Genomic DNA, 19,861 nt, shown 5'->3' with positions numbered 1-19,861 from the left:
TCTGGCACTAGTCATTCATTTGGGTGAGACCCTCTTGGAGGATGTCCACATCACTAGGAGAATTGATGACAGCACTGAGCTTGTAATCATCTGCAAACCTGGTCATCCATAGCCCATTAGTTTTGACATGCACCTGAGAAAAGTATATCCCAAATAACAGAGTCCCCAAGACTGATCCTTGGGGTACGCCGCTCATTACAGGTCTACTACTTAAGGTGGCTTCCCCTATTTTGACTAGGTGGGTTCTATCCGTGAGCCAGTTTGATACCCATCCGGTAACATACAGATTGATGCCTAGTTGACAGAGTTTATCTATTATTCTGAGTGGGGAATAGTGCCGAAGGCTTTGGCCAGGTCAAGGTAGGTGGTGTGCACTATCTTCCCCTCATCCATGGCTTTGGTGACTGTCTTAAAAAAGTCGACCAAATTTAACAGCCATGACCTCCCCTTGACGAAGCCAAACTATGTGGGATCGAGTGTTTGGAGGTTGCCTATGTCCTTGTTAATGAGGTCCATGATAATACACTCCATAGCCTTACAGATCAGGCCCATTAGGTTGATGGGTTTTATTGCATCTTTTTATTGCATCTTTTTAATAATAAAAAATAGATATGCCTACAGTCCAGTTGCATATTAGACTTGCAATTTAGACATCACTAAATCAATTAAGAATGACTGATGCATCATCATTAGTTAATACCTTTTAGCCATAAATAATGTTTTCAGCTTTCATCAACCAATTCCTCTTCATTTAAGAGTTTCTTTCCCAAACTCATCTAATTAAGTATTTCCAGAACATATGCATTGCATTATAACCAATAAGTGTGTGTTCGCATATTTCAATTCACAAATAAATCCAAGCCAGGTAAAAAATATTAACACACCAGTGCAACATCCTGTTTTCCTCTTCTTTACAATAATACCCTTACAGTAATCTTTAACCACCAAGTCTACAATCATGATTTTCTCCTTATCTCTGAACAGCTCATTTAAGATCAACAAAATGTAAGAACATCCCTGTAAAGCTTTCATATAACTTCTGTTTGCTTAGCGAATCAGTCCAAGCAGTATGTATGTAACTTGATAGTAAATGGAGTCCCACCAGTAAAGGACTTGTGTCCAATCTCATAAACATTCCACAGGTTAGCAGGCAGCCAGAAATATACATGTACTATTATCCTGTGATAACAGTAGTACTTAGCAGACTTTGCACTCTTCTTGTTCACCAGTTTCTCTTTATTTGTAGCACTGCATCTTTGGTTCCAGTGAGATTAGAAAAGTCTTTGTTGCTATACTAAGCCCTACCTATGACCTCACCATAACAGCAAGTTATCTTGCAGGTTTTTGCAATTATTTTAAAATAATGACAAATTAACCTCTTGGCTCTGTGCATGTTAGTCCCCTCTAGCATCCCATTTCTTTCAAACAAGTCTGTCTCTAATATACCTATATAAAACCCACAATTAGTTTCTTCATTTTACTACATACACTAGACACTGCCTAATATGCATAACAAGTTATTTAATTTTATAGGACCTGTACCTTAAGGCTTCACTTTTCAGAACTGGCACATGCTACATACTTAACAGCAAACACTCATGAATCCTTAACCAGTGTGGGTCCACATTGTCCAGGACTGGAAAGGAAAACCCAGTTCTCCATTTCTGTTGTGAAATTTCTCTGTACCGTTGAAAAACTATTCCACAAAAGATGTCTAAAACTGTGTTTTATTAAAAATAATTCATGTTAAGTGCTTTCAACCCCAAAGCTCGGGACTTCCTCAGAACATTCCAAAAATGATTCAAACTTCATTCAGACATTCAATCTAACAGGTAATTAAATGGTCAGCCAATTAACTAGTTTAAAAAAAACACCACACAGCATGTCACAGATAATGTAAATTTTAATAGAGTTGAGCACTTTCGTTCTATAAGGTGTAGAACTTTATCAGAAACAGTTACAATACTTCCTTTCTCCATTTAAAAAGCCCAAGTGGAGCCAGCCTAAGAGACACTCCATAAAAACAGATACTATTTGAAATTCATTCATAAAACTGCATACTTAAAATACACACTTAAAACTTCATATTAAACTTCTTATGAAAAGAAAAATTGTTAAGTAACTGTTAAGCATACCATAAAATTGCAGAAAAACCACATAAAAAGTTCATAATAAGTAATAAATAATAAATATATAGTAATATTTGATACTGAATCCAGAATACAAAATTCAGATAGTAGCAGCCTTACCTTTTAAAATTGGTGTAATGCTAAAAAAAGTCAAAACTTGGAAAACTCCTGCATTAAGCAATAGCTGCCAGAAAACCTCAGATTGTTCTAGTCAAAACTCTTATTATAGGCAGTTTTATAGGAAGTTTTAAGTGTGTATTTTAAGTGTGCAGTTTTATAAATGAATTTCAAGTAGTATCTGTATTTTTTTTTATGGAGTGTCTCTTTAAATGATAGGTTGGTACCACTTTGGCGCTTTAAATGGAGAAAAGAAGTGTTGTAGCTGCTTCTGATGAAGTTCTACACCCTATAGAATGAAAGCACTCAAATCTATTAAAATTTACATTATCTGTAGCATTGTGCTTGTTTTTTTTGTTTTTTTATTGTTGTGGATTATGCCGTTTCTGTGGAAGTTGTTTTACTTAACTAGTTAACTTAAATATATTTGCCACAGCAACACCCAGGTTTGAGTTTTTGGCTTCATCCACAGTGTATTGAATGGCTAGTATAAGTTATGGTGCTATATCTTTAGGTTGACTAATTAATTGGTTGACCATTTCACAACAGAAATGGAGAATCGGGCTTTCGTTCCAGTTCTAGATTACGTGGACCCACATTGGTTAATGGTTTTGGATTTGTTCACATGGCAGCACACTTTTTCTTGGTTCTGAGTACTTGTGAAAGATTACAAAAGTTACCGGTTGCAATTACAATTGTGGGAGAGAGAGAGAATCCATAACAACTCTAAACTTACCTTTCTAATCCACATTGTTCCAACATTCAAGGCACATAATCTCACATATAGCAGTATTTATTTACTACTTTCCCACTAATACTTTTTTTTTCTTTTACACTGTGCCACTGAGCTTTCCATTTAAGGTGAAAACATCTGATTAAAATGTGAGAAAATCTATTCTGCTAGAGTGATTAAAAATGACGGATTTAATGCCAGAGTTTTACAAAATAAGAAAAGACATTCAGTTTAAAAACCCATGAGAACTGATGGCTTTTTTATTTCCTTAGTGTAATTTCTACTCAACAACCTAAAATATTTTAACATCTGATTCAGTGCTAGAGTTTACAAGGTAGGACCGGACATTTCTTAGTAAATACATTTGTAGTAGTTTAGAAATTAAGCATGTTTATTTGTCACCATTTGTTGTTTATGTATTAGGCATTACTAGTTAGTTAGCTTTGGTCTGTGCCATATGAAATGTATGACCTAATAGAAAAGTTGTGCTTATTTCTGGGAGATCAACCCATAATTTAAAAAATATAACTTATTTCTGCACAGGTTCCTTTAACTTTTAAAAATGCCTTTTCTCCTTTTTTTCAGGGACTAGAGAATCTGCCTTTGTGTATGCACTGGCCTCTGCAGCTGTCAGTCATTCCATTGCACGGGCGTGTGCCTCTGGAGAGTTGCCAACCTGTTCTTGTGGGGCTATTCCTGGTGAGGTGCCAGGGCCTGATTTCAGGTGGGGTGGCTGTGGAGACAACCTCCGTTATGGGTTACAAATGGGAGGTGCTTTCGCTGATGCTCCCATGAAATCCAGCAGAGCTGGTAATCCAATCACCAAGCTAATGAACCTACACAACAATGAAGTTGGTAGACAGGTGAGGCAAACTTCTTTTTTTAATGTCTCCTTTACAGTTTGGTAGTGATAGCTTAACTTGCTGGTTATTTGTTTTATCTTTTGTTTTTGTCTCAGCTGGTCCTTGTTTCACAGAGTTGGTTGTGGTTGTAGGTTTCTTAAAATAATTGGATGTAGTGGTGGTAAAAAATAAGTCATATGACACAGCACTGTGTAGTGAATAACCGAGAGTATTTCAACTTGCCTTCATCAGCCTTAACAAAAGTGATGTGTAATCTTCCTATCTGAGACACACTCGTACACACACACACACACACACACACACACACACACACACACACACACACACACACTCAGACATCTTGGTCACTTGAGAGATGTCAGCATGTATCCTGTAATAAACAGCATCATGGCCTTCTTCTATCACTTCACATGAAAATCATAAAAATAAAAAATTCTTTACTACAGCATAATGTGCAAATCCTGCATTCAGAAAGGAAAATGAGTTTAACAACCAGTCTCATTATTTCATTTCATATTCTTTTCCAAAAAATGCAAATGTGTAAATACACACACACACACACACACACACACACACACACACACACACACACACACACACACACACACACACACACACATACACACACACACACACACACACACACGCACACACACAGAGCATCAAAATTACCTTAAGACATCACATTAATTACATTAAATGAGGTTGTTGAAGCACAGTGCTCTTGTCAAACATAGTCTGAGAAACAGAAGAGGAAGTGACACAACTTTAAAACTTAGCAGAGCAAAGATGCTGGAAAAGGGTTTTTGAAGTGACTGTGTTACTTCTGTTTAAACAGCTACTGTTGTAATGTCTATCCATTCAAATCTCACACATAATTCTGTATGAAGTAATAAATGCTTATGACAATCAGGAAGGGTAAAGGTGAAACAGTAAGTGATAACATGAACTGGCTGTGGTGTGGCAGTTTGCTGATGTTTCCATGTGGGAAAAGTGTATGTAGGTAGGCTGAAATAGTGAAGAGTCAGAAAATTCCCCTCTCCAACATATCAAAAATGATGCCACTGCCTCAGATGTTGTTTAAAATGCAAGAGGATAGATGATGGTGCACTGGGCTTCAGAAAAGCAAAGGTGGCCTAAAAGTTAAGTATCCCTGTAGCATTTCTGCAAAACACCACATCTGTGCTGCCCAATGCCTCCAGCTGTGCTGCTGTCCACCTCCAGAACTGATGCACAGCACATCCACGTGTGCTGCTCAACACCTACAGCTGTGCTGTTCGCCACCTCCAGAAGTGATACTTGGCATTTCCACCAGTGCTGCTCAATGCCTCCAGCTGTTCTGTTCAACACTTTCATCTTTGCTTCTTGCCACCTCCAGAAGTGATTCTCCATGCCTCTAGCTGTGCTGCTCAACACTTTTAATCTGTGCTACTCAACACTTTCATTTGTGCTACTTGGCACCTCCAGCTGTGCTGCTCACCACTTTCATCTCCGCTACTCATCGCCTTCAGCTGTGCTACTTAGCAATTCATACAGTGGTCAAGCAGAGGTAGAGTGTGAGATGAGGAAGGCAATTCCTACTTGGAATTCTGTGCAGTGGAGTCAAAGGACAATATGAAAATATGTATATATGTATGTATGTATGTATGTATATATATATATATATATATATGTGTGTATGTATATATATATATATATATATATATATATATATATATATATATATATATATATATATATATATATATATATATATATATATATATATATATATATATATATATATATATATATATGTCCCAGTGACAGGAAAATGACATCCTACAGAAGTAGGAAGCTTGCCTCATGCAGAATGCATCCTTTAGGGAAGACTTAAGGCAGCAGTTAGAGAGTCATGTATTATCGATAGCAAGTGGTCTAGCTGACAGAAGAACAAGGTACAAAACAGCTATCACTGCTGAACAGGTAGCAAATATGGGGCACAGTACAACAATGATGGAGGTGTACTTGGAGTCAGGGAGTGGTCTTCCATATGCAGTCTCTACATCAAGTTATTCTTTGTAGAGATGAACCCTAGCTAGAGCATGGCAAAGAGCCATGGTGTCCTGTACTTTATGACAAAGTAAATGCTTCCTGATGTGAATGATGGGTAAACAAAAGAAGAACATTCACAGATAAGGCAAAAAAGGTGATAGTTATTGAGTAAAGGTTGATTATGTGCATAAGTGGCAACTCTGGGTGAAATGCTGCTTTTGTTGTTGCCATGATGAAAGGGGGTAGCTAAAACAGCAAAACCACACCTACAGAATGATATCTATGACATCATTGTTTTGTGCAGGGTGGATGAGAAGATGAAAAGCATAGTAAGAATGGTAGCTGTCTGCATAAGAGAGGGGGTCAAGGTAATGTTGTAGCTGTGTAAACACTAAGAAGAGGAAGTTCTTTTTAGTTTAGACACTGAAGTCAGAAACAATGCTTGAATTTGTACAGGGTGCCACACAGACACATTTTTGTAGGAGATAAGACAAAGCCAAGATAGAAGAGATCCACAGAGTGGAAGAGGGGTGTGTAGGTGGAATGTCTAGAGCCTCCATTGCTCTAATCCATTGAGAAACCTGCTGACCTTGCAGAATTCCAACAGATTAAATATCAGTAGGAAGGGATCAGACCCAAGAATTGCACGGCTGTCACTTCTAGCACTGAGCAAATGTAAAAATAAGCTGAATGGCCAGTTCTCAGTCCTAAATCCCATCCCTGTCCCAAACTATGTGTGTGTGTCATGTATCTCTTTTTGTAATACATACATTGTTATTCCAGCAAACGTCATCACATTATATCATCTTTTGGTTCAGGTTTTCCATCACAAGGACTATTTTGGCACAATATTTAACTTTTTCACCTTTTTTCCTCAGAATCCCAGCTGGTTCAAGGTTCTCTGAAATCATTTAAGTTGGACCTCATACTTGGTAATGCATCTTAGGCATTGAAAGAGCAGTGGCTGGTCAAATATAGCTGCGAACCATTTAGAGTAAAGCACTTCTATCCTGGTTTTCTGTGCCATTAATCCAGTGTGATGTCATAACTGATGAGAATTTAGGTCTTCACTGTACCAAACAGAAGACCAGAGAACAGAATTACAGGCAATGAAACACGGCACTGTTAATTTCAAGTCCTACTTTAATCTGCCCATTAACAGAAACAACATGGGCCTTGACAGGCTTAGCTGCAGTCATGCGGACCAGGTTTTCCATTTTAGATAAAAACTTAACTTTTTACAAAGCTGATGATGAAGGCATGCTTCATTCACTGGGGCTACCCCTCCCAGTGATATAAATTAGTCATTCTACATGCAGGATGATATCAGTATTTTACATAAAAAGGACCAATATTAATGTCTAGTTATAGTACATATATGTGTGTATATAGTGGAGAACAGGATTTTTTTTCTCAGAGAAGTATTGCAGACAGCTGAAAACCATTCTAGCCCAGGTCCTTAAAATGTTATCTATATGCAGCAGGAGTTGCTCACTTCTGAATGATTTATTTTTGTAAATTACTGACTGCTTCCTGAAACACAAACTATTACTTTCTGTGGCACGGGCAATTCTTATTTAATGGCACAGGTTAAAGTAAGGCTGTTGGACCAAAATAGTGCCTTGAATTCTGTCAAATCTGATTTACGGTGGCTGGCAGTGAGGAGTAAACTGCATGATTGATAGGCCAGTTTAAAATGGCATCTTGTTAACAGTCTGGATTAGTTTATGTAAGGGGCATAGTTTTTACAAGAAGGGTCAGGGACCAGAGATTATTCTGGGGCTGAAGATACTCTGTCTTGCTAATGACACGCTTCACACTTTGGAAGTGACTACACCGTAGTACTTCTATAGAATGCTTAAAATTGCTAAGGAAAATGATGAGGCCCAGTTGGGAAGCAATTAGCAGTTTTTAGATCCTGGGATCTGCTGTCTACATTTTCTGTCATGTCTCATGCTTGTTACTTTTACAGAGAGTGGGGTCACAGTTCAGCATGCAATGCATCTTTTCTCTCTGTGTGGTCAGCACCAACATTTGAACAAGTTCTGAATGAGAATGTAGCATTTTGTTATCAGTCACACTGACTGAGCAACCTTTACCGCCCTCCATCTTGTATGATTTTTTTTCTTATTATTCAAAAGTTGTTTGCCAAGACCGGTACATTTGCTGCCCTTTATTTCAGAGTGAACCCAGTGATATATATGTTGAGTACAACTCCACTGCCATCAAACTGTTATGTAAATACATCCCTATAAACAGAGGGCTTACATTTCATTTAAAATTAGGGAACATGTTTATGCTTATTACATTCAGCAGAATCATTCCACAGACAGCACAGCTCCAGCCCTACCAGCACATTTTTACTGCTACAAAACAGTTCTTCTGGAGGAATAACATGTTGCTTATTTATTTATTTACTATTTTATTTTATTTACTTTGTTGACTGTTAGACCCACTAGACTTAGGCTTTTATTCTGTTTTCAGGGAGCCCCTGAGTTGAAATTTACGCAAGTGGGGAAAATGTAGCAATTTCACTAAGGAAATTTCCTTGATTTTTTAATAATTGCTGATCCTCTAAGCATCAAAGATGCGTGCTCAATCTGTTTTGCCGCAGACACAAATCACAGCTTCTATAATTCAGAGCTGGTGCTTGATGGGTTCTGCTGCATTCATATTAAAAGGGAACTATTGATGCATGGAAGGGAATATCAGCCAATAGTGGGCAGGCATAAGCAAACAGTAAGCAAAACCAAAGTTTGCATGTTGCACTAATGTCAGTGCTGCTTCAAGTGTGGCCATTCATAACTTCTCTTATGTGTATGAACCTGTTAGCATATCTAAAGAATAGTATAGCTGTAACAAACAGGGTTTCTGTAGCACTTGAGCACCTCAGACACGGTTATTAACGTGCATATTTGACAGTATCTGTTGGCATGTTGTCTTCAATTCAGAGTTAAGGTAGTGAACTGTAGTGTTTTAGAAGGATGAGAAAGTTAAGAGAATGACAGTTAATCAAAACACAAATCAGTGAACACAGTGGTTCAGAAACAGAGAAACCAAAAGCGTACTTTGCTTCTGAGATTTTCAAAAATGCAATAAATTTTTCTTTTTGAGATGTGGTATCTTAAAGTTAATAACATAATATAGTAAAGGTGGCATTATAGTCCCTTTCGTGAGGAAAACAGATTGCTTCTGATACTGTTATTCTCCACAGAGGTTACTAACAAAAAGGATCCTGGTCCTCAGAAATGTTAGTTATCAGGAAAAGCTGGAGTCACAGTCCCTGTACTCCATTAAAATACAGGCAGTTGACAGGGAATGTGTCCCTTGCTTTCCATTTCCTGAGGGATCCTATTACCTGAGACCTCCTCTTTCAAAAAAATTCAGATAGTGTAGCCAACACCACAACAAGATGTTTAAAATTTACACCAGATAATAAACAAAACTGAATGGAGAGACTTGTTCATAACCCAGCACTTCCTCTTGTTCTGGAATAAGCACCCTTTGCATGTCAAGCATTGTGGCTCTCTGCCTGCCTAGAAACATAGCTTAGATAAGTGGATGAGTGCCCTAATATAAACCCTGGAGCTTATAGGCCTTCCCCTGCCTGAAACAGTTGGTAGAGCCTGCAGGTGGTTATTGGCAAGGCACTCATAGCCTTTGGCTGAATAGCCTTCTATTTCCTATGACTCCTGTTCTTACAAAAATACATGATTTTTCAGTGACTCTGGGTCATGTACTAGTGTTTCAGTGATATAATGCATGTCATTTATGTAGCTTGGTCTAATTTGTGGACAAGTCCCAATCAGTTTTCAGCTTTACCTACACCAGCCTTTTACACCATGATGACAATTTGTAGTTGTCATTTTGGGAGGGGTGCACATCTTCCTACCCATTCTGCCTGCTGAACTGCACACAACTTTGTTCCAGAAAATAGTACAATCTCTACTTTATCTGTTTGCTGTTCACCTTATCTGTTTCATTGACATGATTAACTTAGCTCCAGAAGCTGCTATGATCGCTTAGAAGAAATAATTATTTACCATTAGGAACTTTAGGCTTGTTGGTGAATTGCATATGTTCTTTGAACAGAGTAATACGCTGATTGTCTAGCAGTAGCTTTGCCATTCCAGGCTTTGTCATTTAGGATACAGTGAACCCTAATCTCTGGTGTACACCCAAGTGCTGTTTGATGTTTTGGCAGCTGATGGCATAAGGGTAATAATTTTCTTGGAGGGACAATGAGATGTTGGTGAAAAAGTCAAGGTCAAATTTTCAGTCTGTCTCACAGAGGACCAAATGCCAATGATTACGTAACAGTACCATGAGCAAGTGATAGTGGTAATTTATAATGAAAATCCCGAAGCTTACATTTGAACTTTGAAGCTTAGATTAACTGTCAGATAAGGTCAGAAACACAGGACATTAGCCATTGGGACTAATATTTGATGGTAAAGCTGTTGTGGTAGAGATTCTATAAGGTTGCTAGTTCTGATCCATACAGAATAGTGTTCTGTCCAGTTGCATGATTAGGTACTGTGAAGAAGTTGCTGACAGGCATACTAAACATTTAGGGAAGGTCTCATTAAGTTATTCCCTTGAAGATGAGTTCCTTTGGGTGTTCAGGTCTTCCATAGTAATATAGTCTCTCTTTTTTCTTTCTTTTTTTTAATCAGTGGAGCATGATTGCAGAAACAGAACTAGCAGGTGCAGCTGAAGACGTTGTTAGATTGCATACCACAATGACACACATTCATAAATGACATAGTTGGTACCATGGTCTGTTCTTTTGGAGATTATTAAGCTCATCTATATACATTGCTTACATGTGTTTATTGTGTTCCTTGGCTCTACTAAACACATTCTGCCATATATTTACTTGCTTCCCGTGTGTCAGAAATGATATATGAGCAGTTCTGCAGCCAGCATTTATGGTGCTGTGAGAATTTCAGGATATGGAAGGCAGTTTGCTTAAGATGGGCAATATTGTTGTAGCACAGGAGTGCATTTCATTGTCGTAATATTAGCCAACCAGCTACCGGTAGCTTGCTGTACTTAATCTGTGCAGCAATACAGTATTTTTATTGGAGTATGATTCTAAAACTCTGATGGCAAATTTTTATTATTTGGCATTTGTAGTCAACAAATCTAACCAAGATTTAGTTTTATGCAGCGTTTATTTCTATTAGTGAGATAGGTACAAAACAAAGTTATCCCTCTATAACATTGTCTGAATCAGAAAAAAACATGATTTGTTTTGGGGAAAAATAATGCATTAACGTTTTACTCAGATGATAGCAAGGGGAAGATTTCATAATTTCAATACACCAGATAAACATTGTTTTGATTTTGTGGCACCGGTAGAAATATTTTATACATTTGCATATGTAATATGAGTAATATTGCTGAAATGTGAAGCCAAATGATAACATTAAATCCAAATTCATTTAAATAAAAAGTTTTGTCTTATCCCACTGAAAAAAATAGACCAAATAAAACTATTTTATTTGGCTTCTTGCAATGATTTAAGCAGTAGTATCGCAAATTATTTTGCTATCATTGAGAATATGTAATATGTGAAATTTGTGTGATAATATTATTTAAAATAGACTACATTATCAGTGAAAGAATTTCACTTCCTTCAGTTCCTTTTCATTGAAATGCTGCTACAGAGTTCTTCCTCTGCAGCGTGACAGTACCATCTCCTTTAAATTTATCCTCTTTGAAGTTTACCTCTAAAACATTTCGGTTTAAGTCATGGTCACAATTGTCATGGTATCTGCATATGTATATGGAGTTTTACTGATAGTAGTGTACTGTGGGTGTGGTTCATGAAGATGCATTTTATAGCACAAACATGTTATGGTATTTTGTGCCCCACAGTAATATTAAGTACCCTATTACTAGATCGCAGATGCAGTTTGTCAAATGCATCTTGATCGAACTGAAAAGAGCGAAAAGAAAAAATAGGCAAGTGGCTTTTCAGCTAATTTTTCCCTGAGAAAGAATTTGCTTGGCCATTTTGGCATTGTAGTGCGATTTCGGAGTTGGTACATATTTAAGTAGGGGGTGTGGGGAGCACAGCCCCCCTCACGTCGGGGGTGGGGGGTGAAGCCCTCCACATTATGTAATGTTTTAAAGTTTTTTTTTTTTTTTGGAACAGCGATTTTTTTCCCTTGGAAAAAAATCTCTGTTCTGAGGTTTCGACGTTGTAAGCTTTTGCTTACATGGGGTCGATTATACAATAATAATTATATTATTGTTTGCTTTTGTAAGCGTGCAATAATATAATATAGACCCTAATATTAACAATGGGATAATCGGATTTGGGAATGTTCCACCATCCATATAGAGTAAATAGGTATAAGGGACGTACTTGCTTTTTAATATATGGTGCAGCAGAATTTTGTACAAGTAAACATTGTGATATGCCCGCCTCCATTTATTCCCTTTCCTTGAAATGATGAATGTTTTGTAGTTGGTAAACATAAATTCGGGCAGTGTGGGGGCTTCTCACATATGACTGGTGCAAGAGTGGCACTTCTCCCTGCAAAAAAAAAAAAAAAAAATGCTTAACTTTTTTTCTATTGGGATGTGCTCCTGATTAGCTGAAATGGCAACCATATGAAATGCTGAGACCAGCTAAAGCAAATCCCAAAAGAGACTGAATTGCTGAAAGATCGAACTTGTATCTACAAAGTCCGAAATGCCATTTCTCAAAATGTTCCCCTTCCTTCAAGGTATGACAATCTTGGAGTTGGTATGTATAAGTTCGGGGGGTGGAGTGGGGGGGTTTGCCCACACATGGGGGGGCGAAGAGGTGGCTTGTCCCCCCTTCAAAAAGAAGTGTTAAGGAGAAGAATAATTTTTGAGAGCCGTTCTTTTCCTGTGTTTGTTTTTTTGGCTTTTTGGCATTCAGCATTTAAAATGCTGACATTTCAATAGGAAACCAAGTTGAACTTGGTGAGTTTAGGCTTCATCCGATTGGAACTTGATGATACATAGGTAACATTTAGGGAACTGCATCACTTCAGAGCTGCATTTCATTGATGTGTACATACCCTAAAGATTCTTGTATTACACCCCATTTCTCTGTGGTAGAGTGTGGATTTTTTTAATGCACCTCTGACTGTTACAAATGTGAAGTATGCTTGTCACAATTCATGTAGTCCTGCTGTATACTTTTGCTGGTTATTCATTCACCCACCTTGATGTATAAATGTTGAACATGAACATTTATTTATATGTCATATAAACCTTAGGTAACTCACCTCACGTTGTAACAATTAAATGATGCAGTGTAAAAAAGAATTAGCAAAATGAGAAACACTATCACCTGGCAGTCTAGCTTAACCCTCTAAAATGATGGTTTATTTTTATATTTTAGTAACTTTTTTGTGGCATGTATTTCTTTCTTCTTTTGTATGCTTGTGCTGAAAAACTATTTAGACTGATTACCCCCTTTCTAATTACAGGGAGTCCCTCATGCAAAGTTTTCTATTAGGCTAGCATTAAATGCCTTAAGGAATTCACATGCAAGCAAACATACAATCACACCAAACTACATCAAGTGATTAGCAGCACTTTTTTAAAAACTTGCTGTCTGCATTACCATTAGAGTATGATTACAAATAAGCCTGTATGAGTGAGCATCATGAATGTAGCAGTAGTTTTTGGCTCATTTTTCTCAGTATTTGTGTAATTAGTTGTTGGTTACTTTTGCATGTTTGTATTTTACCTGTAAACTTGCTTATTTTCAGTAATGAGGATTATGATCAGGTCGCTGATCATAACTCACTTATTATATTTTTATGATATGGGTGCCAAGAAATTTATCTCGAGAGCAAAAATAGAGAGGTGAATCTTGGTATCCATGTCAAGAACTAGTTATGATTGGAGATATGATCATAATTCTTTGTAGTACATGAAGATTTATCCTCTCCATGTACTACAAATTAGTCAAAAGTAAGGTTAAAAAAATGCAAAGTATTGTTCTGGCTTTGAAAGCCGGTACACTAGTGCTGATGTGGTTGATTATGTATTCCCTGTGTAAGGGAAGTTGAACTGAAACCATTTCTTGTCTTGCTGTTGTTGTTTACTAGTGCTGTCTGCTTTCAGTGCAGGCCCATCCTTAACAGTGCATAGGAGATGCTTAACACTTGTGAAGCACCTCTCTAAGTGTTGTTAAGGACTGGTCTTGTGCAGTAGCATTGCTGAACCAGGATGTAATTTAACAGTTTTTTGGCAGCGATCTCCATGCTCTACAGTATTATTACTTGGGTTCTGATATCTGCTTTGTGGTGGTTTTGTAGCTCCCTTAGATCCCTTTGGGGAATGGTCCATTGTATTTTACAGGAGTTGCTAGTGAGGGGAAAATTAAGTTGCCCGTTATGCAGCTGTAGGAGCCTGTCGGTAACACCTAGTGGTTCTGACTCCTTAGCAAAAGATTTATTAACTGATTTTATAAATTTGCTGTTTACCACCCATAACAAAAGGTTTTAATTTTGTGTCTTATGTGGGGAAAAAATTGTGACATTCAGTACTTGTCATGTGTGTAAAATTCCTTTTTAGCGAACCAAGTAATTTCATATGTTTAACATGCACACATCTTTTGGTTACTACTGTAAAGCAAAGCCGTGAAAATTTCTCAGCCTGTATCAAATGAGACTGTGTTTTCATTTTGAGCAGAGTTTCTGTGAAGTGATCAGATAATTGCTCCAGGACTGAGGATTGAGATTCATAAGGCATACAGCTAAAATCCTGTGTCCAAATGTGACAGTGCTGAATAATTAGTTTAATTGCCTTATACCAAAGCAAAGAAGAAAAAAAAAACTCCTACTGCACTGATCACCCAGGCATCTTTATTTCACCTAATACAGAGCATATTGGACAGCAGATGCAAATTCTCACGGAGTCTGTTAAAATGGTTCAACTGTATTCAGTGTAATAGCAATGAATTTCCTCTTGTAAGCAATTAAGTTTATGACAACAGACTCTTCATTTTTCATCATTTTGCCTGTGTGCTACACTAAATTTTGACCTGTTGAGAGCTGTTTCATTGATTAGAAAACATCCAAAAAACAAAAAAAAGCAGAAACCAAACTGCTCAGATGCAGTTTGAAACTAAAGAACCATGTACTTCTTAAGTGTTTTTTCCAGGAGCCCCCCACACACCCTTATTCTCACTACTGTATTTATATTTTACTATTATAATCGCGATCATCAAGTGGTCATGATGTCGAACTAAAATATTGAAAATCACAGTACAGAAACCGGTAATGTAGACCCATCCAAATTCCACAAAGTCGACATTACCCAGCATACCTTCCCTCCCAATCTAATATTTTGCAGGGGCAAGCCCCCCTGCACCCCCCATATGGGGGGCTGTGCCCCCCCACACCCCCTGATAATTATATATACAAACTCCGAGATTGCACTACAGTGAGAAAAGGGGTACATTTCCTGAGCCCCACTGTACCACGATCCCAACGCAGAACGTCATACTATCATTCACTGTTGTGGTGTCAACCATTTTTGGTTAGGCCTTCTGTGAACTGGGAAACTTGTCTTTCGACTGTCCAAGTTCAGCAGAATTACACTTCAACGAAAACCACTTACCCAAGACCAGTTATCCAAAAACCCGATCAGCTGAAGCCAAGGACTGCCAAAAATCTTTCCCTCTGAAAGGAATGACTTGGCCACCACGAATAAACCCTAAACGGAGCAAAATTAAGCCCACCCAAGTCAGGGGCTTCACCCCCCCACACGTACGCACACACACACACACACACACACACACACACACACACACACACACACACACACACACGCACTCCTTACTTAAATATACCAACGCCGAGATCGCACTACACTGATGACAGGGCAAAGTTCATGTCCAAGTGGTTCCTTTCACAGGGAAAGGTTTTTGGCAGTCCGTGGTTTCAGTTGATCAGGTTTTTGGACAACTGGTCTCAGGTAAGTGGGTTTTGTTGAAGTGTAAATTCAGTAATTCAGCATAGACCCATTTTTATAAAGATATATATATATATATATATATATATATATAGAGAGAGAGAGAGAGAGATCTGTGTATAAATTTATATATAGATACACACACAAAAATCCAGGATTGCAGAGTACTATGGAAAAGAGAAAACTCCCTTAAACCTAGTATTCTGCAGTCTCTCATATTCCAAACCCTTTCAGTTGGTTAAAAGTTTAGTCGACAAAAAGCAGACTACATTTCTGATTCAACTACCTTTTATTTTGACCAAAAGAAGCATCGTTTGAATAAGATTACAAAACAAATTCCATTTGTTTTGAAATGTATTGCATTTTGCAGACAAGACATCATTAACTGGAGAGCTTTCCACTTTTATTTGTAGCAGATCTTTTTCCTCTCCTAGCCAGAGTAAATTGTAACAATTTATGAGGATAATTTTTTATGTGTACATTACACATTACAGATTGACTGACTGATTGTCCAATTAAGGCTGTGGCAAGCCTCAAAAATTGTTTTATTTGTTATCCAGTGTAAAGTTATCCATATCTGCCAGTTGTTGAAAATTAAGAAATGAATGTCCTTTTGCAAACATAGTGAAGCCTTAAGTCCCAGGCAAAAGAACAAAAGACTGTTTGCAGTGAAAATAACTAACCTTACCTTTTTTTGTTACCACTTTACAAGAATTTCAAAATGGTATCACTGTTTACTGGTCTGTCTAAAATTACTGTCTGCTGTTTTGTTTCTGTCTTTTATTCCTAAATGTTTTACTAAATTTGATCCTTTTGTGTCGCTGAATGTATATATTTAGTGCATTCACAGCCAAGTATGTAAGAAGTACTTCCTCGTTCTTTTTTTTTTCCTTTGGAACCACTTATCATCATTATTCGTGAGAACATTGGTTCACTGAGTCTGTTACATGATTATTTTTGATCTGTTGTACCTAACAATTCACTAATATAATTTTTTCTTGAATCTGTGCTATTTTCCTAGGCTTTGATTGATGCCCTGGAGACCAAGTGTAAGTGTCATGGTGTTTCTGGATCCTGTTCTGTGAAAACTTGTTGGAAGGGACTGCAGGAACTACGAGATGTAGCCATGGAGCTCAAGTCCAAGTATTTGGCTGCAACCCGTGTGACACCACGTCATGTGGGTACCAGGAAACAACTAGTACCAAGAGAACTAGATATTCGACCAGTGCGAGAAACAGAACTTGTATACCTAATAAGCTCACCTGACTATTGTACCAGAAATGAGAAACGAGGTTCATATGGCACACAAGACAGGTAAGCATAAGATGAGGAAGGCTTGACATTCTACATCATCTAGTTCATTGTCTGTTAGCAAAGTAACTGTAAGCAGTCCTTAATTGCAAGCAGAGACTTTAAGTCCAGCTTGGCTCTTCTGTGATTAATATAGTTAATCAGAAGCATTTTTATACTTTTGGACTGATGCACACTTTATCAGAGAAATCAGGTCCAGCATATCAGTACAAACAAATTGTTTGAACTGGAGGCATGGAAACAGGCAAAATTAAACTATCATAACTAACCAATAAAGGTACATTGGCTAGATATCTTGCCCATTTTATCGTGCAATTTTTCAGCAACTTATCATTAAATCGTCTGCACAAGTAATAAATACTTCACCTCTCTGGCAAATCAGATTGTAATTTACATGCTAACCAATGGCAGTTCATCATTCTTAAGTAAGGGCTTTCAGTGTTGTTAGCCCTAAAGGGAAAATGGTTTAATAGATGGCAGCTGCACGGTCAGCTAGATTTTCACCCCATTCCACATCAGTACACGATAATAATTCCAACTAAAACTGTCCTGCCAATATTATGCATCTTGTTCTTTTTCCTTAACCCGCCATTCTTAATTATTTTGCTTGCAGCTAGTATAAAGTTTCTTAATGTTGTGGGATATATATCATACCTCTGGGAGATGAAAGAAGCTATCAGTTCAAGACAGTGTTATTGGCAGTTAAGTCTTTGATTTCTAGTCGTTAACATGCTTACGTAGGTTTGTATTTCAAAACATATTTTTGTTAATTATAGTTGTCACTAAGAAGTGATTCCACATGCAAAGATAAATGTTGACTTTACTTCATTAAAATTTTATATTTGTATGAATTTTATAGGCAAGCCAGACAACAAATATGTCAAACACTGAGCACAGTGCAATGAGACTCAGTTAGCTATATAGTTTTCTGAAAGTGATTTGCCCACATTTAGAAACAAGACAATACTTAGATTTTGAAAAATAAAATCCTTTCTGAGTTGTGTAATCTTTATTTAGTTAATTTGATTGAAAGGGTATACAAGTCCATTTTCCTACTCCCAAAAATATTCCTTTCTGTGCTCATTTTATTGACTATCTCAAGAGTCTAGGTTTGAATGTAATTTGGTCAGTGAGACAATCTAGAGAGCCATTGTTTACAAGACCGTTCTTTTCTCAGAAAACTGTAACCTGAATGGTGACTGTTATTTATTTTTTACATTATTTGAATGCACTTTTCAGTAACTGTGAGAGCTAAAGGGATTGTCTTGAAGTAGGACTAAAGTTTATGCTGAGTTGGTCCAATAAGGGAGCCCTGCTTAAGCAACCGATAATACTGTTTAGGTTTGGAATTAGTTTATGTGCTGTTAAATGTACTAAATACATGCCTTATAAAGTACTAACTTAAACCAATCAATTGGGTCTGGAAGATAATAGTTTAAAAACAAAAAACAAGTAATCTCCGTGGTATCCCCGAAGTCTCAGAACAACCCACTAAACAAGTGTAGTGGGTCCAAAAACAAAACAGTATAAGAAACTTCTCTGTGTGGAAGATTTTCAGTCCATATATCTCTAGTTAATCACTGTATATTAATTAGATCAGACAAAAGTAGTAGAAGTAGTGAACTTAAACTCATCTTAAGTAAAAAAAAATAATAATAATAAAAAATATATAATTATACAGAATTACTACGTATTCGAATGAAATCAAGCAAGGCAGGCAGTCTGTTTCCAGTTGAAGATCCTTTATTAAGTACACAGACAAGCGATCCAAGTAAAACAAAAATAGAGTAATAGTTTCTTCACAAGCTTTCTAAATATAAATATATATATATATATATATATATATATATATATATATATATATATATATATATATATATATACTTTTTATCAGACAAGGGAGTAGTTTATTGTGTTCTAAAACAAAGTGTTATTGGTACACATATCAAATTCACATCCCTTCCCCCATCAGTGTGACATTCGAGCTGGTCCTGCCCTGAAGATAATAGTTTACTTACAGAATGTAATAACTTTCTTCTGAAATTAGCATTTCAAGATTTTTTTTTTAAATACATTATTTTGGTTTTATTATGGAAAAGATAAGCAACCATTAAGGACTTTCTTCTCATTCTGGCACTCTGATGACCACTTCCTTAACCCTTTTGATTACAGACCCTGTCATCATTCCTTTGGTTGAATAATACCTCAGAAACAGAACTTTTTTTCTGACCACTCTTTAAATTCTGTACTAAAGGCCATTTCCATTTTCAGTCTATTGTATACTATACAGCCTGCACTAGCAAGCATCCTCCTTTTTCCTTCCTAACAGTTCACATCTCCTCTGTCAACTACTTATAAAAGGCAAATAATGTTCCCCAGCTGTAGTTGACCTCCCACCAGAATTTACAACATTTCTGCTACTGTCATTGTCTGCACAGTCCCTAGTCTCAAAAAGATCATGGAGGGAATTATTTTCCATTGTGAGAAATGGTGCCACATTGTTCAAGTACATAAAGGTTCCCTTCCACTTCCTTGAAAAAATGTCCAGTTGTCTTACTTCCTCTCACTACAAAAGTTATGGAAAACTGCATCCATGTTCAACTTAGTGAGTACCTTAAAGGAGAACTGCACACACAGACTCAAAAAACATGCTTATTTCATCATGGTTTGGTGTTTCCTACATTTTAACACCACTCTGGGAC

The 19,861-nt window shown here is 37.1% G+C and overlaps 1 protein-coding gene across 1 annotated transcript in view; it reads left to right on the top strand.

Annotated features, from left to right (window-relative positions):
- The window catches only part of LOC122789748 (protein Wnt-11b-like), an 80,536-nt gene that overhangs the window by 43,894 nt on the left and 16,781 nt on the right, over nt 1-19,861 (top strand). Inside the window, exons 3-4 of the mRNA XM_044057183.1 lie at nt 3,565-3,842; nt 16,870-17,162. Of these exons, the coding sequence (XP_043913118.1) occupies nt 3,565-3,842; nt 16,870-17,162 (571 nt within the window). The remainder of the gene's footprint in view (nt 1-3,564; nt 3,843-16,869; nt 17,163-19,861) is intronic.

Source organism: Protopterus annectens, chromosome 15.part0 (assembly GCF_019279795.1).
Source record: "Protopterus annectens isolate FY-2018-M chromosome 15.part0, PAN1.0, whole genome shotgun sequence".
In the NCBI taxonomy this organism is placed as follows: domain Eukaryota; kingdom Metazoa; phylum Chordata; order Ceratodontiformes; family Protopteridae; genus Protopterus; species Protopterus annectens.
This window is presented reverse-complemented; position numbering and strand designations above follow the sequence as displayed.